Source organism: Sesamum indicum, linkage group LG10, assembly GCF_026168435.1.
Source record: "Sesamum indicum cultivar Baizhima isolate 11 linkage group LG10, ASM2616843v1, whole genome shotgun sequence".
Lineage (NCBI taxonomy): Eukaryota > Viridiplantae > Streptophyta > Magnoliopsida > Lamiales > Pedaliaceae > Sesamum > Sesamum indicum.
Window position 1 is genome coordinate 10,802,708 of NC_142666.1, and position 21,977 is coordinate 10,824,684.

The 21,977-nt window shown below is 42.8% G+C and overlaps 1 protein-coding gene across 1 annotated transcript; it reads left to right on the forward strand.

Moving 5' to 3' along the window:
- Window positions 1-10,232: 10,232 nt before the first annotated feature.
- Window positions 10,233-21,342, forward strand: LOC105179640 (uncharacterized). The gene is made up of 9 exons (XM_088886208.1): window positions 10,233-10,560; window positions 17,173-17,645; window positions 17,762-17,857; window positions 18,684-18,996; window positions 19,652-20,001; window positions 20,182-20,438; window positions 20,615-20,753; window positions 20,848-20,869; window positions 21,128-21,342. The coding sequence occupies exons 1-9, from the start codon at window positions 10,233-10,235 to the stop codon at window positions 21,340-21,342; spliced, it is 2,193 nt and encodes a 730-aa protein (XP_088742334.1).
- Window positions 21,343-21,977: the final 635 nt, after the last annotated feature.

Here is a 21,977-nt window from a genome sequence, read left to right on the forward strand (position 1 = left end):
AGGTGAGGATCGGGTGGTGTGGAGATGTGACGAAGGGCAACCTACTACTCAAGCCCTCTACCGATTATTTGATCCTTCTGAGCCGAAAGTAGGATGGTCTTCACTACTTTCGGGCTCCTTGAAGATTCCTCGTCATTCGTTCATCTTATGGCTCGCAATCCTTGGCAAACTACCTACCACGGACAAATCATGGTTATCTCACCTGGGGGTGTGCATATTGTGCGATGAGGGAGCTACGGAATCTCATTCACATTTATTCTTCCGATGCAGAGCCTTTTTGAGATTCACAGAAGGATTCGTTTCCACTGGCCCAATAGAGATTGGGCAACAGATATTGAATGGGCGACACAAAAATGGAAAGGTAAGCACATCATTAATAGCGCTTACCGTACACTACTTGCATCGTCTGTCTACCACATATGGAGGGAGAGGAACTTGAGGAAATTTGAACATACTGAGCGGACACCGGCCACTTTGAGTATCCTAATCATCGATGACGTCAGGAAGAGGATTCTTAGCATTGATTTAGCATCGTCAGTCAGTACACGAGCATTGTATAGATTATGGCGTATCCCTTGGGTTGAGGAAGAAACCATTTGATGATCACATGTTGTACTGTACCATTACTCTTTATTAATGAAATTTACATTTACCCAAAAAAAACTTGACCCAAACGTTGGTCTAAACCAAAGTATTTGTGTTGTAAATTTCCTAAGAGTAATAATAACTACAAGTTAGTATAAAAGGGAAATAAACTTGCTTTAATAAAATCGTGCAGAACAGCTAAATTTTGAACGTTCTCAGAATTTGACGAAACTTGACCCAAACGTAGATCTAGATCCCAGAATTTGTGTTATGCATTTGCTAAGCGTAGTAATAACTACAAGTAAATATAAAAGGGAAACAAACTTGTTTTAATAAAACCGTGCAAAACAGCTAACTTTTGAACATTCTCATAATTCGACGAAACTTGACCCAATCGTTGGTTTAGACCCAAGAATTTGTGTGGTAAATTTCCTAAGCGTAATAATACCTACAAGTTAGTATAAAAGGGAAACAAACTAGTTTTAATAAAACCGTGCAAAACAGCTAAATTTTGAGCGTTCTCATAAATCGACGAAACTTTACCCAAACGTAGGTCTAGACCCAAGAATTTGTGTGTTAAATTTCCTAAGAGAAATAATAACTACAAGTTAGTATAAAAGGGAAACAAGCTTGTTTTAATAAAACGATGCAAAACAAATCCATTTTTTAGAGAGAGAATTTTTGGAGAAGGTGTATTTTGGAGAACACTTGTGACCTAGCCTCTATGTCAACGCCGGCCGGCCATGTAACCACCGGCGATGGTCCGGCCATCACTGAGGAAGACGGGGAGGAGACTGGCCGGAGTTCTGGTGATTATTCCGGCGGACGTTATGGAGAAACAGCGAATTCCGACAAAGAAAGCGAAATGACACGCGACCATTTTCCGGCGACTGATGGATCAGGGACTGTTCTGAACGCCGATGCAAGTATTCACACTGAGAAAGAAGTTAACTTGGCCGGTGAAACGACGAGATTCGAAGCGCCGTTGGATCTAGGGTTTTTTGCAAAAAAACGCTCTGTGGAAGACGAAATGTCGAGGTTCATGAAACTGGTGTCTGATGGGATTTTTCCGGCAAATAAGGCTGGCAATGACTTCATGGAGATGAGGGGAAGCATTTTGAATGAAAAATATGGAAACTTGGCCACGGGTAAGTCGGGTTTTAGAGAGCCGCCATTTTTAGGGTTTTCTTCAACCTTCAATGGCAGACAAAGGAAGGCTGTATCTCCTCAAGACTTCAATATGTCAGAATTCCTTAAGAAGAAAAAAAAGAGTTGTGGACAATGGGGACGCTGCTGCAATGGAGGCGCTGGCGAAACTTAAAACGCGATGGGAAGAAAAATTTGGGCTCGTCCGAAATCTGAGAACGCAAAGAAACTTTGGCCATCCGACTATTAAACCTCGCCGGTGTATCCTGGAACCGGTGACTGAAACAACGAGGAGGGAAGGATCGACTACCATGGTGACGATTGATATCCCCTTGGTGGAAAAGTTGCAGACGACGGAAATCGAGAATACGTCGGATTCTGGGGATAAGTTGGCCGGATCTGATGGAGAAGATGGCTGTCCAGGTGGGGTTCCCTCATCTGATCTTGCAGCCGTGATCGGAAAACAGTCAGAAGGGATGATTCAGAGTGCTCTGATTTTTGGTTTGGAAGTTTCACCGGAAAACCAGAGTTGGCCGGAATCTGGGCATATTTTGACGACGAACAGTAGTCCTCCGACGTATGCTGACGTGGATCCGGAGAGAAATGATGTCGAAAATGTTGTTGACTTGGAAGCTGACGTGGGAATATGTGCTGATGTCATGCATGAAGTGTCAAATGATGTCATGGTTCATGTAGCTGATGATGTCATGGATGATGTAGCTGCTGATGTCATGGATGATGTTGCTGCTGATGTCACTGGTGATGTCAGCAATAATGTGGAAAAAATTAGTCCTACTATTACACAAGTGCGCTCTTTTCCTTTTTTTTTTTGGTAAATGTAAATTTCATTAATAAAGAGTAATGGTACAGTACAACATGGGATCATCAAATGGTTTCTCCCTCTACCCAAGGGATACGCCATAATCTATACAATGCTCGTGTACTGACTGACGATGCTAAATCAACGCTAAGAATCCTCTGCCTAACGTCATCGATGATTAGGATACTCAAAGTGGCCGGTGTCCGCTCGGTATGTTCAAATCTCCTCAAGTTCCTCTCCCTCCATATGTGGTAGACACATGATGCAAGTATTGTACGGCAAGCTCCATTGATAATGTGCTTACCTCTCCATTCCGTGTCGCCCATTCAATATCTGTTGCCCAATCTCTATTGGGCCAGTGAAAGCGAATCCTTCTGCGAATCTCAAAAAGGCACTGACGACTAAATCTGCATCGGAAGAATAAATGTGGATGAGATTCCATAGCTCCCTCATCGCACAATATGCACACCCCTAGGTGAGATAGCCATGGTTTGTCCGTGGTGGGTAGTTTGCCAAGGATTGCGAGCCATAGGATGAACGAATGACGAGGAATCTTCAAGGAGCCCGAAAGTAGTGAAGACCATCCTACTTTCGGCTCAAAGTGATCGAATAATCGGTAGAGGGCCTGAGTAGTAGGTTGCCCTTCTTCACATCTCCACACCACCCGATCCTCACCTCCAAAAATAAGCGGTAGGTTATGTGTGATCTCCAAACATTCAAAGTCTGTGATGGTAGGCCATTGCCATTCTCTTGCTGAAATCACCGACCTGAGTTTTGCTGATTCTTCAAGTCTAAGATGGCGAGGACCTTGAGGGAATCGCTCGATAAGTGGACCCAAGTGATGCCACGGATCCTGCCAAACAAAGAATCTGTCTCCATTTTCAATCTGGTAATCCACGATAGAGCAAAGGAAAGGACGAAGCCTGAGTATTTTCCGCCATCCCCAAGAACCTCCATGTTCACTGATAGTCCAAATCGATCTTTCACGTAATTGGTCTTGGTAGAGCCACTGAACCCATATGGATGTCCTGTCACACTGGATAACATCACATAATTTCTTGCTCATGCGCGATTCAAGGTGGAGATGTCCTTGAACCCAAGTCCCCCCTCATCCATCGATCAACACACATCTTTCCAGGCTACCTTGGCGTACCCACTAGACGTCGTACCCTTCCATAAGAAAGTCCTCAACCTCTTCTCAATTTCATTGATGACTTTCTTAGGTAATATGAATGCAGAAGCCCAATATAAACTCAATGCTGAAAACACAGATTTGATGATTTGTACCCGCCCAGCATATGATAATGAAATCCCTTCCCATCCATTAATACGTGCATCAATTTTTGAGATAAGCGGTTGGCAATCAGAGATGGACAACCTAGACGAGATTAAGGGAAGACCCAGATACCTCATTGGAAGGTGGCCCTCCTGAAAGCCCAAAATATCCAACATCTGGTCCTTCAAATTTTGAGCCGAACATGAAATGATTAAGTGACTTTTTTGAACATTCAGCCGAAGGCCCGACCACTCCGCAAACCAGTCCAATCCCTCTTTGAAGACTCTGATGGAGTCTAAGTCAGCTCTGCAAAGTAAGAGGAGGTCGTCTGCAAACAGATAAGTAGAAAGTGGGTCTCCCTGTCGTAATCCTCTCGCTCCAGAAAAGAACCCATGAGGTTTTCCATTGAGCCCAATCGAGAATGATGTCGTGAAAACACACTCCTCAATCCACCTTGTAAACATAAGTGGAAACCCGAACAACTGCAAAACTGCTAACAGGAAGTCCCACTCCACCGTATCATAGGCCTTCCTGATATTCACTTTGAGTGCGCATCTCGGGGGTAGGCGCATCTGGTTATATCTCGAGAATAGTTCCTGGGCTAACATAATGCTGTCCCCAATGCTTCTTCCCGGAATAAAAGCTGTCTGACAGGGGCTAACTATCTTGTCCAGAACACACTAATTTTTTGGACAAGTAGTTTCGCAATGATCTTGTATAAAACATTGCAGCATGAAATTGGTCTAAAATCATTAACCGACATAGGAGTATGTACCTTTGGGATCAGAGCCAAGATCTTGGAGTTGATCTGCTTCAGAAGTTTTTCGGTAGAAAAGAAATCTAGTACCGCCCTCGTAACTTCTTCCCCCACCACAGGCCAAGCCGCCTTGAAAAACCTTGACGAGTAACCATCAGGTCCCGGTGCCTTGTCATCAGCAATATCAAACACTGCTTGCTTCACATCATCCGCCGAGAGTGGAAGGAGTAATTGATTAGCTTCCTCATCAGTGATACAGTGCCTTGCCCACGGTCTAAGATAACGAATATCCACTGACAGCCGTCTTCTGGTGCCTCCTAAGAGGTTCTGATAGTATGAGACAAACTCATGGGCGACCTCCCCCAGATCCGTGTGCGTGAAACCATTCTCATCATTGATCTGTAAGATTCTTCTCATTACTCGTCTCTGTGCAATTTTACGAAAGAAAACCCGGGAACATTGGTCTCCGTCTTTCATCCACTGCATCTTGGCTCTCTGTTGCAGCATAATTTGTTCGAGTTTTGCCGCTTTAGCATAAACGATTCGACAACAGTGCTCCAGAAGTAAATATAGCTCATTTTGTCTGTCAGAGCTCACCAACTGTTGTGCCTCATCAAGAAAACCTTTGGCTAGTTGGACATTCATCATCAAATCTCCCTTATTTCTCCTTTGTAGTCTAAAGACTGGTTTAAGTGCCTTCAGTTTACGAGTCACAGCATACATAGGAATACCAACAATCTCATGATGCCAAATATTCTGCACATTGTGGATAAACTCAGGTGAATGGGCAAGATAGTTATCAAATTGAAACATGCCTCCATTATGATGTTGTATATCCCCATGTAAAACCAGTGGTGAGTGATCAAATGTCCGTGGTGTAAGGCTGTGATAATATGCGCTCGGGAACCTTGCCAGCCAGCGGTCATTAATAAGAATCCGATCCAGCCGCTTCCATAAACTCCTCATAGACGTACTGCAATTATGCCACGTGAACCATTCACCTTGCATAGGAAGTGGGATCAGCCCCGCCTCCAGAATACCGGCATTAAATTCTTCGGTGGCCATCCTTATATCTCCTGAGATGCCACATACTTCGTTAAGGTCACGTACTGCATTAAAATCCCCTCCCACCATCCACGGGATGTTAGAGCACTGTTGGGCGAGCGTCTCCAGTGCAGTCCATAAATTCCGACGATCAATCACCTCAGATGCCCCATAAACAACAGTGATAATAACATATTCATTGACAGCCATATTAGTAACCCGACAGTGAACAAACTGATCTGCCAAGTCTAAGATATGGACATCAACAACATTCTCATCCCAAGCTAGCCAGATGCGATTACCAACAGAAGAATAATCGACAAACCATTTCCAATGTGGAAGTAGAAATGATTGAATATGCATAACATTATTCAAACGAACACGAGTTTCAAGAATGCCTAGGAAGTGTAACATGTATTCAGAGACCAGGTCCTTCAAAGCGAGTTGATGGTCTCGTTTGTTCAGCCCACGGACATTCCACACAGCGATGTTCAACATGGATCATTGTCCATGGGGCTGCTTGTGTTAGGACCCCCTGAATGCTCATCTGCATCATCAATTAAGTGCAAAGCGTCAAAGGCATTATAAATAACAATTGCCTTACCCCTCTCGTCTTGTTTGGAGTGGTTCTGGTCCACATGTCTATCACCCGCATCTGCTTTGGGTATATCTTCAACCACTGGTTTCATCGTCTTACGTCCCTTATTCGGGGATTGTGGCTGTGGTACATTGACTTTCGGCACATACACATTTACTGTTAGCTTCGTCGGTTTGCGGGTTTTGTTTAGTGCACAATCCTTATCCGAATGTCCCAATGACATGCACGTTGTGCACTTTGGCGGGAGCCATTCGTACTCAACGTCAACTTTGCAAGGTGTCTCCCCTCCTTCATCATCAGGTGCCATGACAATAATATGGTTATGCAACTTTTGTGTGGCATCAATCATCACGCATACACGAGCAAAGTCCAATCTCGTGCATGCTCTTGTAATCGCGTCGGGATAAAGGGGCTTCCCCACACCACTCGCTACAGTACTCAATCCTTCTATCGTCCAAAATTCCATCGGAAGGTGTCGTAATTTAATCCAGACGGGCACTTGTGTATGCTTCAACTTTCTCATGGCCATCCCCGGTTCCCACTTTTGAAGTACTATCGGCTGCCCTTGGAACAACCACGGGCCTCCCTCAATTATCTCCTCCATATCAAAAACTGTTTTAAACTGAAAAAAGAAGAATCCGGCCCGCCTGAACCGAAAGTGGGCTGGACTTCACTACTCTCGGGACCTTTGAAGATTCCACGCCATTCATTTATCTTATGGATGGCTATCCAGGAAAAGCTACCGACAACTGACAGACCATGGCTCACACACCTTGGTGGGTGTATTCTTTGTAACGAGGAGGCATTGGAGACGCATAGCCACCTCTTCTTCCGATGCCGATTCAGTAGATTATGCCTTGCAGCTGTTCGTCGAATTATTCGAGTCCCTTGGCCCAACCGGGAATGGGGAAGGGACGTCGAATGGGCAACAAGAAAATGGAGAGGGAAGCATATTATTAACTCAGCCTATCGAGCACTACTTGGATCACTCGTCTACCATATATGGCGAGAAAGAAACTTGAGACGATTCCAGCAAATTGAACATCCGGCAAACGTTTTGGCTTCTTTCATTGTAGATGATATTAGACAGAGGATCTTGAGTATTAATATGTCTATTTCCATTAGCACAATTGCTCTTTACAGATTGTGGCGTATCCCTTGGCCTGTCGAGGGATAAACCAATTGACTGTTGTACTGTAACTTTATTATCTTAATGCAAATTACATTTACCGAAAAAAAAAGAAGAATCCATTTGTGGTCGCTGTTACCTCCCGTAGTGCTGGCCAGACCGAATGTGCAAACTCCTTAAGGTGATGATAATATGGCCGTTTGCCCAAGAAATAGCCAACTGTAGTAGATTTCCAACGTTTAGACCCATTACGTACCGCATCTAAAGAAGGTCGAACGACAACCTCTCCGTTTTGCATTGTTGGGGCAATGAATGATAAGGTTTTCCGGGTCGAATGATTAAATGCATGCGCTATTTTGTCGTTGATGATTGGTTCCGGGTATGCATGCAACGGGATATTTCCAACGTACAATCCCGTTTGAACAGGAGCATCATGCATAGCTTGTTTTCTTTCCACAGAATTGCTGACATCAGCCCTATTTTTGCATGTGTCAGCGCTGATGTCAGCCCTAGCTTTCCCTGTGTCAGCGATGATGTCAACCCTAGATTTGATAGTGTAATCGCTGACACCAGCCCCAGATGCGCCTGTGTCATTGCTGACATCAGCATCAATGTAATCGATGATGTCAGCCCTAGGAGCAGCGATGATGTCAGCCCTAGCAACAGCGATGATGTCAGACCTACTAGGGCTAATGTCAGCAGTATGCTCCAAGCAAGCCTCCATGTCACTAACATACCCCGCCACATCAGCTCCACCGTTGTCCACCGAGGCGTCCATGTCAACAACATTGTGCATGTCATCCTTCGTCGGAATTCCAACGGTCGCCGGCGAGATCTGGTTCGCGTTTCTGCTATGCAAAGCCGCCGGCGAGATCTGGTTCGCGTTTCTCGAAGCCGCCGGTGAGGTCTGGTTTGCGTTGTTGCTGTGCAAAGTCGCCGGCGGAGAAGATGTCATTATTCTCCCACGCATAGCCGGTCGACGCTGGAACGTCGCTGCCATTCCAGTCCCTAGTATCATCGTCACCGGTGTTGTACGTCTCCGGCATGCCTGTCTCAACTCGCAAGCGAACGGGTTGTCGTCAACATTCAAGCTTTCCGCCGGCAACCGCGACTTCCCAATCCCAAATCGAGCCTCCCATCGTTGTTTCAATTCCTTCAGGGCATCCATAGCCTGTGAGTCGCCATGGTCGATTAGTTTGTGCGCGAGAGTGAGGAACTCGTCCAAGTTGAAGTCGCGTGGAGACGAAGACCGATTTCCGCCATTGTTGACGGCGCGAGACCTCAGTTCCAGATCCGGTTGTTCCCCGCCCATTTCTTCACCATTTCTCATCACCAACGCTCCTTCCGCCTCCACAGACCTTGGGCTGCCATGGGAGTCACCTTCGGTCGCCGGAATAGTGGAGGCCGGGTCTTCTTCTTCCATGGCGAGTTGGTGTTCTTCTTCGCGAAACAAGGACTGTTCCTCTTCCTCCCCTCCATCTCCAGCCACCGGACGACTGTCGGCGTCCTCTCCACCATAAACGTCGCCGGCCGGCGCTTCTCCTCCATCGCCGGTCGGAGTTTGCATGGGGAAGACACTAGTATGTGTTTTTGGTGGTGTAGTAGTGTGTGTAGTAGAGAGAGAATTTTTAGTGAGAGAATTTTTGCATTTTTTTTTTTTATAGGTTTGTTTGTGGGTAACATTCTGTTGAATGCGAATTCGAATATGGGCGCGGATGACAAAATTGCTGACGCGTTTAATAATTCATCTCGGAGGACTCTATCATATATACCTTATAATACAAAACGGTGAAGTGGTAGTGAGACCTATGATGGAAACTATTCGCAATGGTTCGATCAAGTGGAAGACCACTGCAGTTGGCTATTTCCTTGGGAAAAGACCGTACTTTTATCATGTTAAGGATTTTGCCTTCTCCGCTTGGCCTGGATTGAGGGAGGTAAAAGCCACAACGAATGAATTTTTCTTCTTCCAATTCAAGACTGTTGCGTATATGGAAGAAGCAATTGAAGGTGGACCATGGTTGTTTCAAGGACAACCAATTGTGCTACAGAAATGGGAGCCGGGTATGGCGATGAGGAAATTAAAACATACACACGTCCTAGTTTGGATAAAACTGAGACATTTACCGGTAGAATTATGGACTGAAGAGGGCCTCAGCACGGTGGCCAGCGGTATTGGCAAACCCCTATATATGGATGCTATTACGAGGGCATGCACGAGACTGGACTTCGCTCGTGTATGCGTCATGTTGGATGTGAGCTCTAAATTACATAAACATATTATCATTATGACTCCTAACGAGGAAGGAGGAGAGACACCATGCAAAATTGACGTTAAATATGAATGGATACCTTCCAAATGTACCAGGTGTATGACGTTAGGCCATTCGGCTAAGGATTGTGCGCTCAATAAACCATCAAAACCTATTAAACCACAGGTTGCCGTTTACGTTCCAAAAACAGGACCTGAAGAGCCGATTACTGTGCATGATCAGGTGATAACACCACCACCTCGAGGGGAGGAAAAGCATAGAGATGGGCGTGAATGGAGGTGGAGTGAGGGCAAGTCGAAAGGATAAGGGTAAGGAGATTGTAGTATATAATACATTTGATGCTCTACACTTAATTAACGATGCAGATGATTTAGCAAGGGGTCCTAATCAAAGCAGCCCTATACTTGGTGATCCATATTGAGCGCAGCAATGCGGAATGTTCGTGGCCTGAATAAAAGAGTCCGTCAGCTAGCAGTGAAAGACATCGTAGCTGAGTTCAGGTTGCAATTTCTTGGTATTTTTTGAAACTCGTGTTCGCATTAATAATGTAGCTACTATTCAACCTTTCTTATTACCCAATTGGAAATGGTTTGTGGATTATGGAATGGTTGGTAATCGAATTTGGATTGCCTGGGATGAAAATTTTACTGATGTTGATGTCGTTGAATGTGGAACACAATTCATCCATTGCCTTGTTTATATACGATCACTACGTGAGTCAATTGTCATTACTATGATTTATGGAGCTACGGAGGTGGCAGATAGGAGGGAGTTATGGGGTTCCCTAGAGCCTATTGCCATGCAGACTGTGGATATCCCGTGGCTTATTGGAGGGAATTTCAATGAAGTACGAGACATTAGTGAAATATGTGGAGCATCGGGAGACATTCGAATGGCAATGGAAGAGTTTAACAATTGCGTTCAGAATGCAGGTTTACTACCATTACCCATGCAGGGAGAATGGTATACATGGCACAACTGCAGTGCAAGCCCACGGAATCTTTGGAAAAGGTTGGATCGATTGATGATTAATGATAGATGGATGGCTCGATTCCCAACATCTTTTTACACTAGCCTCACTCCACGTACTTCAGATCACTCACCGCTGGTGCTATACGGGGATAGTTAACAATAATATGGAGGTATGTTTCGATTCGATAATTACCTCACCCAATCACCAGAGTTTATTCCAAGTGTGCAGCAGGTTTGGCAACATAATATTATTGGAGAGCCTATGTATGCGGTAACGAGGAAACTTAAAGCGCTTAAACCGGTGTTTCGAGAGCAGAGGAGGAATAAGGGAGACTTATCACATAATGTCCAGCTGGCAAAAGGGTTTCTTGAGATGGCACAAATACTGGTCAGTTCAAACAGGCAGGATGAATTATTCTTGCAGCTGGAACATTGTTGACGATTCATACTAGCCAAAGCAACCAAACTTGAACAAAGTATGCTCCAACAGCGAGTAAAAATGCAGTGGATGAAGGGGGGTGACCAGTGCTCCCAGGTATTCTTTCGTAAGATTGCTCAACGAAGATCGGCGCGAAGAATCTTACAAATCAATGATGATCATGGAACCACTCACACAGAACCACAAGCGGTAGTCAATGAGTTTGTCATGTACTATCAAAACCTGCTTGGTGGGGAACAAAGGAGAGACGTGATTGATCTGCGATTTCTTCGACCATGGGTTAGACATCTATTAAGTGAAGAGGAGGTTCACTCTTTACTCTTGCCATTCACACACCAGTGGATGTCAAGCAGGCAGTTTTTGACATTGTTGAGGATAAGGCACCGGGCCGGATGGATATTCATCGGGCTTTTTCAAAGCTGCATGGCCTATAGTGGGGCAGGAAGTGACCTCGGCAGTGCTGGATTTCTTTAATACGGGATGAATTCTGAAATAGATAAATACTACACTTTTGGCGCTTATACCCAAGGTTTCCCCTATGAACGTGGGTGATTTTCGCCCTATATATTGCTGTAATGTGTTATATAAGATTATTGCCAAACTCATTGTCCAACGGTCGAGTGTGATATTAGAGAAACTAATTAGTCCATGCCAAGCGGCTTCTATGCCCGGACGAAGCATTGGGGACAATATAATGTTGGTGCAGGAGTTATTTACAGGCTACAACCAGGCCCGTCTACCACCACAGTGTGCTTTGAAAGTGGACATTCGAAAGGCATACGACACGGTGGAGTAGGATTTTCTGATCACGGTGATGGAGTTATTTGGGTTCCCCCCTAATTTTTTGAAGTGGATTGAGGTGTGTGTTACTACAACTTCATTTTCTGTTGGACTGAATGGGAAACCACATGGTTTCTTTAAGGGGGCCAGAGGGCTCCTCCTACAGGGAGATCCTCTTTCGCCATACCTGTTCGTGCTTGTAATGGAAGTACTACACTTGGTTTCCTACAGTTAATGGAGCAGGATGAATTATTTTCCTTCCACTGGAAATGGGTTTTGCTGATGATTTGTTGTTATTCTATCATGCTGATATGGACTCTATTGGAGTCTTTAAAACAGGATTGGATCGATTTACTATATGGTCAGGGCTCAAGCTAAACGTACAGAAAAGTCATCTTATTATCTCACGTTCAGCCCAAGGACATTGCGAGGAGATGCTGACAGCACTCGGGTTTTAGGAGGGTGTCTTCCCGATGAGGTATTTGGGGCTTCCTATCTTATCCTCTCGCTTAACAATTGCTGATTGTCGTCCATTATTGGTGAAAATTGATAAATGAATTGCTGGTTGGGAGGGTATTACACTGTCATATGCTGGTAGAGTACAAATTATTAAATGTATACTCATGTCTCTAAGTTTATATTGGGCTTCAGCGTTCATACTGCCAAAGAAAGTTACCAATGAAATTGAGAAGAGGCTAAGAACTTTCTTGTGGAAAGGGACTTCAACCAGTGGTTATGCCAAGGTTGCTTGGAAAGACCTATGCCGGCCGAAGGAGGAGGGAGGCCTAGGATTCAAGGATATTACTCTCTTGAATCGTGCATTAATGGCTAAGAAACTGTGTGATATCATCAGGTGCGATAGGACCTCGATATGGGTTAAATAGCTCTACCAGGGTCGATTACGAGATACTTCCATCTGGACGATTAGAGAGCATGGAGGATCATGGGGATGGCGGATCTTCCTTCGATCTATGGTGGATTTTAAATAGGAGATTCTACCTATGGCAGGACTCATGGCATCATCTGGGACCCCTTAGTGACACATTCCCACGTGGACCGAGGTTACTTGGATTAGAGGAGTCAGCTAAACTCAGTACTGTTATTACTGGAGGAGAGTGGCAGTGGTCCCCTATCACAGACTTTGAGTGTTTGGAAATCACACATGCACTACCCACTATCCATGGAGGGGAGGACCGCATTATTTGGAGATTCGACCATGGGATTCCTACAGCACAGACTCTTTATAGGCTTTTTGATCCGCCTGGACGGAAAGTAGACTGGTCTTCACTACTTTCGGGATTCCTCAAGATTCCACGTCACTTATTTATCCTATGGCTTGCTATTCTTGGTAAGTTGGCTACGACGGATAAACCATAGCTAGCCCACCTTGGCTCGTGCATTTTGTGTAGCGAGGGAGCGACGGAGACACATGATCACTTATTTTTTCAGTGCAGATTTAGTCGACAATGTCTAGCAGAAATTCAGAAAATAGTACGATTCTCGTGGCCAAATAGAGATTGGATGACGGATATTACATGGGCGTCCCGGAGATGGAGGAGTAAGCACATTATTAACATGTCTTACCGAGCACTTTTAGCATCATGTGTTTACCACAGCATCATGTGTTTACCACATTTGGAAGGAGAGGAATTTAAGACGATTTGAGCAAACCGAAAGGATACCCAACACCATGGCAGTAGTTATTATCGAGGATATCAAGCAGCGGATACATACATTACTTTACCTAGTTCTGTCAGTACTCGATCTTTATTTAGACTTTGGCGTATCCCTTGGCCTATCGAGAGAGACACCAACTGATGACCACCATGTTGTACTGTACTACTATGTTATTAATGAAACTTACATTTACCCAAAAAAAAAAACCCATTCAAAACAGCTATATTTTGAACGTTCTAAGAATTCGACGAAAGGTGACCCAAACGTTGGTCTAGACCCAAGCATTTGTGTTGCAAATTTGCTAAGCATAATAATAACTTCAAGTTAGTATAAAAGGGAAACAAACTTGTTTCAATAAAATCGTGCAAAACAGCTAAATTTTGAACGTTCTCAGAATTCGACGAAACTTGACCCAAACGTTGGTCTAGACCCAAGCATTTGTGTTGCAAATTTGCTAAGCATAATAATAACTTCAAGTTAGTATAAAAGGGAAACAAACTTGTTTCAATAAAATCGTGCAAAACAACTAAATTTTGAACGTTCTCAGAATTCGATGAAACTTGACCCAAACGTTGGTCTAGACCCAAGCATTTGTGTTGTAAATTTGTTAAGCATGATAATAACTACAAGTTAGTATAAAAGGGAAACAAACTTGCTTTAATAAAACCGTGCAGAACAACTAAATTTTAAACATTCTCAGAATTCGACGAAACTTGACCAAAACGTAGATCTAGACCCAATCGAGAATGATGTCATGAGATGCAAGAATTCGACGAAACTTGACCCAAACGAAGGTCTAGACCCAAGAATTTGTGTGACAAATTTTCTAAGCGTAATAATAACTACCAGTAAATATAAAGGGAAACAAACTTGTTTTAATAAAACCGTGCAAAACAGCTATATTTTGAACGTTCTTAGAATTCGATGAAAGATGACCCAAACGTTGGTCTAGACCCAAGTATTTGTGTTGCAAATTTGCTAAGCGTAATAATAACTTCAAATTAGTATAAAAGGGAAACAAATTTGTTTCAATAAAATCGTGCAAAACAGCTAAATTTTGAACGTTCTCATACTTCAATGAAAATTGGCCCAAACGTTGGTCTAGACCCAAGCATTTGTGCTATAAATTTCTTAAGCGTAATAATAACTACAAGTTAGTATAAAAGGGAAACAAACTTGTTTTAATAAAATCGTGGAAAACAGCTAAATTTTGAGCATTCTCAGAATTCGACGAAACTTGACCCAGACGTAGGTCTAGACCCAAGAATTTGTGTGTTAAATTTTGCTAAGCAAAATAATAACTACAAGTTAGTATAAAAGGGAAACAAACTTGTTTTAATAAAACTGTGCAAAACAGTTAAATTTTGAATGTTCTCAAAATTCGACGAAACTTGACCCAAACGTTGGTCTAGACCCAAGCATTTGTGTTATAAATTTGTTAAGTGTAATAATAACTACAAGTTATTATAAAAGGAAAACAAACTTGTTTTAATAAAACCGTGGAAAACAGCTAAATTTTGAGCGTTCTCAGAATTCGACGAAACATGACCCAAACTTAGGTCTGGACCCACGAATTTGTGTGTTAAATTTCCTAAGCGAAATAATAACTACAAGTTAGTATAAAAGGGAAACAAACTTAATTTAATAAAATCGTGCAAAACAGTTAAATTTTGAATGTTTTCAGAATTCGACGAAACTTGACCCAATGTTGGTCTAGACCAAAGCATTTGTATTGTAAATTTGCTAAGGGTAATAGTAACTACAAGTTAGTATAAAAGGGAAGCAAACTTGCTTAAATAAAACCGTGCATAACAACTAAATTTTGAACGTTCTCGGAATTCGATGAAACTTGACCCAAAAGTAGATCTAGACCCAAGCATTTGTATTATACATTTGCTAAGCGTAATAATAACTATAAGTAAATATAAAAGGGAAACAAACTTGTTTTGATAAAATAGTGCAAAACAGCGATATTTTGGACGTTCTCAGAATTCGACGAAACTTGATCCAAACGTTGGTCTAAACCCAAGCATTTGTGTCGTAAATTTGCTAAGCGTAATAATAACTACAAGTTAGTATAAAAGGGAAACAAACTTGCTTTAATAAACCGTGCAAAACAGCTAACTTTTGAACGTTCTCAGAATTCAAAGAAACTTGACCCAATCGCAGGTCTAGACCCAAGCATTTGTATTGTTAATTTTCAAACCGTAATAATAACTACAAGTTAGTATAAAAGGAAAACAAACTTGGTTTAATAAAACCGTGCAAAACTGCTAAATTTTGAACATTCTCAGAATTCGACAAAACTTGACCCAAACGTTGGTCTAGACCAAAGCATTTGTGTTGTAAATTTGCTAAGGGTAATAGTAACTACAAGTTAGTATAAAAGGGAAACAAACTTGTTTTAATAAAACCGTGCAGAACAGCTACATTTTGAACGTTCTCAGAATTCGACGAAACTTGACCCAAACGTAGATCTAGACCCAAGCATTTGTGTTATGCATTTGTTAAGCGTAATAATAACTACAAGTAAATCTAAAAGGGAAACAAACTTGTTTTAATAAAACCGTGCATAACAGCTAACTTTTGAACATTCTCAGAATTCGACGAAACTTGACCCAAACGTAGATCTAGACCCAAGAATTTGTGTGTTAAATTTTCTAAGCGAAATAATAACTACAAGTTAGTATAAAAGGGATTCAAACTTGCTTTAATAAAACAGTTAAATTTTGAACGTTCTCAGAATTCGACAAAACTTGTCCCAATCTCAGGTCTAGATCCCAAGCATTTGTATTGTAAAATTTATAAGCGTAATAATAATTACAAGTTAGTATAAAAGGAAAACAAACTTGGTTTAATAAAACCAAGCAAAACTGCTGAATTTTGAACATTCTCAGAATTCGACGAAACTTGACCCAGACGTTGGTCTAGACCAAAGTATGTGTTGTAAATTTGTTAAGCGTAATAATAACTACAAGTTAGTACAAAAGGGAAACAAACTAGTTTTAATAAAAACGTGCAAAACAGCTAAATTTTGAGCATTCTCAGAATTTGACGAAACTTGACCCAAACGTAGGTCTAGACCCAAGAATTTGTGTGTTAAATTTTCTAAGCGAAATAATAACTACAAGTTAGTATAAAAGGGAAACAAGATTGTTTCAATAAACCGTGCAAAACAGCTAAATTTGAAGCGTTCTTGGAATTCGGCGAAACTTGACCCAAACGAAGGTCTAGACCCAAGAATTTGTGTGTTAAATTTTCTAAGCGAAATAATAACTATAAGTTAGTATAAAAGGGAAACAAACTTGCTGTAATAAAACCGTGCAAAATTAGGGTTTGGCGACATCAAAGGGGAATGTTCAACATGATAGAGTTCATTCACCTTGCCCATTCTATAATCGACGAAGGAGATACTGAATCAATGGCAGCACTTAGTGAGTTGAAATCCAAATGGGAATCAAGATTTGGGAAGGAGGCAGTTATGCGATGTTTTTCGATAACGGCACCAGTCCTTCCTAAGCCTAGACGTCAGGTATGGCGAAACTTACTGTCGTCGTCGTTGTCGGTTGCAGATTCGATGGAAAACAGAACAGGAATGAAGGTTGATAATCAGTCGTCGCGCAGCAGCACTTCCGGCAAGATAGGTGAACGAATTTTAACGGAAACGTGGGTAAAGATGGTGGGTCTGCTGCTGGCACGTTTTCGACCAATCTGACGGTTTTCCGGCCGACGAATACAGTGAACAATGTGCTACCAGAGAGAATTGAGAAGACGCCGGAATTTGCTGATGAGCATGACACAACATTTGATGCGGACGCTGACATCAGTGCTGACCTATGTGATGATGTAAGTAATGACACAAGCGCTTATGCAACTGCTGATGTAATGCATGACATAAGCAATACTATGGACAAAATTAGTACTCTTCCTACACAAGAACGCTCTTTTCCCACGGGTTTGTTTGTGGGTAATATTTCGTTGAATACACACTCCAATATGAGCATTGATGACAAAATTACTGATGCTTTCAATAATTCATCTCGGAAGACACTTTCATACATACCTCCAACAATACAAAATGGTGAAGTGGTGGTGAGACCTACGATGGAAACTATTCGCAATGGATCTACAAAATGGAAAACCACAGCGGTTGGTTATTTTTTGGGAAACTCCCGTATTTTTATCATGTTAAAAACTTTGCCTACTCCGTTTGGTCGGAGTTGTGGGAGGTAAAGGCTACAACGAATGGTTTTTTCTTCTTCCAGTTCAAAACTGTTGCATATATGGAAGAAGCAATTGAAGGAGGACTGTGGTTGTTTCAAAGACAACCAATTGTGATGCAGAAATGGGAGCCAGGGATGGTGATGAGGAAATTAAAACATACACAAGTCCCTGTTTGGATAAAATTGAGACACTTATCGGTAGAATTATGGACTGAGGAGGGCCTCAGTATAGTGGCCAACGGTATTGACAAACCCCTATATCCAGATGTGATTACAACGGCATGCACAAGATTGGACTTCGCTCGTGTATGCGTGATGTTGGATGTGAGCTCAAAATTAACTAAACATATTATCATTATGACGCCGGACGAGGAAGGGGGAGAGACACCGTGCAAAATTGACGTGGAATATGAGTGGATACCTCCCAAATGTACAAACTGTATGACATTAGGGCACTCGGTTAAGGACTGTGCACTCAATAAACCATCCAAACCAATTATACCACTGGTGACTGTTTACGTTCCTAAACCAGGAGTTGTGAGGCCGCCACCAATGCCTGACCAGGAGACAATACCACCAGAATGAGATCCAAGCAGAGAGATGGTTGTGAACCTCCTCGTGGTGGTGGCGAAAGGCCGAGTCGAAAGGGGAAGGGTAAGAAAATTATCGTATACAATACGTTTGATGCTCTACACTTACTTGATGATGTAGATGAGATGTCACGGGGTCCTAATCAAAGCAGCCCCATTCCTGGTGACCCATGTTGAATGCAGCAATATGGAATGTTCATGGCCTGAACAAAATAGACCATCAACTAGCAGTGAAGGATATTGTTGCTGAGTTCAGGTTACAATTCCTTAGTCTTCTTGAAACTCGTGTTCGTATTAATAATGTAGCTGTTATTCAATCTTTCTTATTACCCAATTGGAAATGGTTTGTGGATTATTGACTGGTTGGTAATCAGCTTTGGATTGCGTGGGATGATAACTTTATTGATGTTGATGTTGCTGAATGTGGTACGCAATTCATCCATTGCCTTGTTTATATACGGTCACTACGTGAGTCAATTGCCATTACTATGATTTATGGAGCTACGGAGGTGACAGACAAGAGGGAGTTATGGGATTCCCTAGTGACTATTGCCATGCAGACTGTTGATATCCCGTGGCTTATTGGAGGGGATTTCAATGCGGTACGAGATCTTAGTGAAATATGTGGAGCATCGGGAGACATTCAAATGGCAATGAAAGAGTTTAATGACTGCATTCAGAATGCAGGTTTACTACCATTACCCATGCAGGGAGAATGGTATACGTGGCATAACTGCAGTGCAAGTCCACGGAATCTTTGGAAAAGGTTGGAGCGAATGATGATTAATGATAGATGGTTGGCTCGATTCCCAACATCTTTTTACACTAGCCTCACCCCACGTACTTCAGATCACTTACCGCTGGTTCTATACGGGGATAGTCAACAACAATATGGAGGTATGTTTCGATTCGATAATTACCTCACCTTATCACTAGTGTTTATTCCCAGTATGCAGCAGGTTTGGCAACATAACATTATTGGGGTGCCTATGTATGCGGTAACAAGAAAACTCAAAGCACTTAAATTGGTTTTAGAGAGCAGAGGAGGAATAAGAAAGACTTATCACATAATGTCCAGTTGGCTAAAGGGTTTCTTGAGATGGCACAACTGCTTGTCAGTTCTAACAGACAGGATGAATTATTCTTGCAGCTGGAACATTGTTGCTGATTCATACTAGGCAAAGCAGCCAAACTTGAACAAAGTATGCTCCAACAGCGAGCAAAAATGCAGTGGATGAAGGGGGCGACCAGTGCTCCCAGGTATTCTTTCGTCAGATTGCTCAACGGAGATCGACGAGGAGAATCTTACAAATCAATGATGATCATGGAGCCACTTACACAGAACCACAAGCGGTAGTCGATGAGTTTGTCATGTACTACCAAAACCTGCTTGGTGGGGAAAGAAGGAGAGACGTAATAGATCTACGGTTCCTTCGACCATGGGTGAGACATCTATTAAATGAAGAGGACGTTAGCTCTTTACTCTTGCCATTTACACCAACGGATGTCAAGCAGGCAGTTTTTGACATTGCGGAGGATAAGGCACCGGGGCCGGACGGATATTCATCGGGCTTTTTCAAAGCTGCATGGCCTATAGTGGGGCAGGAAGTGACGTCGGCAGTGCTGGATTTCTTTACTACGGGACGAATTCTGAAGCAGATAAATACTACACTTCTGGCGCTTATACCCAAGGTACACTCTCTTATGACCGTTGGTGATTTTTGTCCTATATCTTGCTGTAATGTGTTATATAAGATTATCGCCAAACTCATTATCCAACGGTTGAGTGTGATATTGGACAAACTAATTAGTCCGTGCCAAGCGGCATTTGTGCCCGGTCGAAGCATTGAAGACAATATTATGTTGGCGCAGGAGCTATTTATAGGCTACAACCAGGCTCTACCACCCCAGTGTGCCTTAAAAGTGGACATTCGAAAGGCATACGACACGGTGGAGTGGGATTTTATGATCGCGGTGATGGAGTTATTTGGGTTCCCCTCTAATTTCGTGAAGTGGATTGAGGTGTGTGTTACTACAACTTCATTTTCTGTTGGGCTGAATGGGAAACCTCATGGTTTCTTTAAGGGGGCTAGAGGGCTTCGACAAGGAGATCCTCTTTCGCCATACTTGTTCGTGCTTGTAATGGAAGTACTACACTTGGGTTTCCTACAGTTGATTGATCAGGATGAATTATTTTCCTTCCACTGGAAATGTGATACATCCAGGGTTTTTCAGTTGGGCTTTGTTGATGACTTGTTGTTATTCTGTCATGCTTATATGGACTCTATTGGAGTCATTAAAACAGGATTGGGTCGATTTGCTATATGGTCGGGGCTCAGGCTGAACGTGTAGAAAAGCTATCTTACAATCTCACGTTCAGCCCAAGGATTGCGCGAGGAGATGCTAACAACACTCGGGTTTCAGGAGGGTATCTTACCGATAAGGTATTTGGGGCTACCTCTCTTATCATCTCGCTTAAGAATTGCTGATTGTCTTCCATTATTAGTGAAAATTGATAAACGTATTGCTGGTTGGAAGGGTATTGCACTGTCTTATGCTGGTAGGGTACAAATTATTAGATCTTACTCATGTCGCTAAGTTTATATTGGGCATCGGCGTTCATACTGCCAAAGAAAGTTACAAACGAAATTGAGAAAAGGCTGCGAACTTTCTTGTGGAAAGGGACATCAACCAATGGTTATGCCAAGGTTGCGTGGAAAGACCTGTGTCGGCCGAAGGAAGAGGGAGGCCTAGGATTCAAGGATATTATTATCTTAAATCGTGCATTAATGGCTAAGAAACTATGTGATATTATCAGGTGCGATAGGACCTCGATATGGGTGGAATGGTTGTACCAGGGTCGTTTACGAGGTACTTCCATCTGGACGATTAGAGAGCATGGAGGATCATGGGTATGGCGCAAAATCCTCCGTTTTTACGGATCTTCCTCCGATCTATGGTGGATTATTAGATAGGAGATGTGAGGAGATTCTACTTGTGGCAAGACCCATGGCATCATCTGGGACCCCTTAGTGACAGATTCCCACGTGGACCGAGATTACTTGGATTGGAGGAGTCAGCTAAACTCAGTACGGTGATTAGTGGAGGAGAGTGGCATTGGCCCTCTATCACAGATTTTGAGTGTTCGGAAATCACACATGTACTACCCACTATCCATGGAGGGGAGGACCGTATTATTTCGAGGTTCAATCATGGGCTTCCTACAGCTCACGCTCTTTACAGGCTTTTTGATCCACCTGGACCGAAAGTAGACTGGTCCTCGCTTCTTTCGGGATCCCTCAAGATTTCACGTCACTTATTCATCCTATGGCTTGCTATTCTTGGCAAGTTGGCTACGACGGATAAACCATGACTAGCCCACCTTAGCCCGTGTATTCTATGCAGCGAGGGAGCGACGGAGACACATGGCCACTTATTTTTACAGTGTAGATTTAGTCGACAGTGTCTCACAAAAATTCGGAAAATGGTACGATTCTCGTGGCCCAATAGAGACTGGATGACGGATATTACATGGGCGTCCCGAAAATGGAGGGGTAAGCACATTATTAACATGTCTTACCGAGCGCTATTAGCATCATGTGTTTACCACATCTGGAAGGAGAGGAATTTGAGACGATTCGAGCAAACCGAAAGGACACCCAGCACCA

Excerpts from the sequence above, each read along its gene's own strand:
- LOC105179640 (XM_088886208.1), top strand. The coding sequence starts at position 10,233 with ATGGTTGGTAATCGAATTTGGATTGCCTGGGATGAAAATTTTACTGAT. Across the intron at positions 20,002-20,181 it reads TTCTGGCGCTTATACCCAAG|GAGCTATTTATAGGCTACAA; the intron begins GTACACTCTCTT and ends ATGTTGGCGCAG. Across the intron at positions 20,754-20,847 it reads GAGGGTATCTTACCGATAAG|GGTATTGCACTGTCTTATGC; the intron begins GTATTTGGGGCT and ends GCTGGTTGGAAG.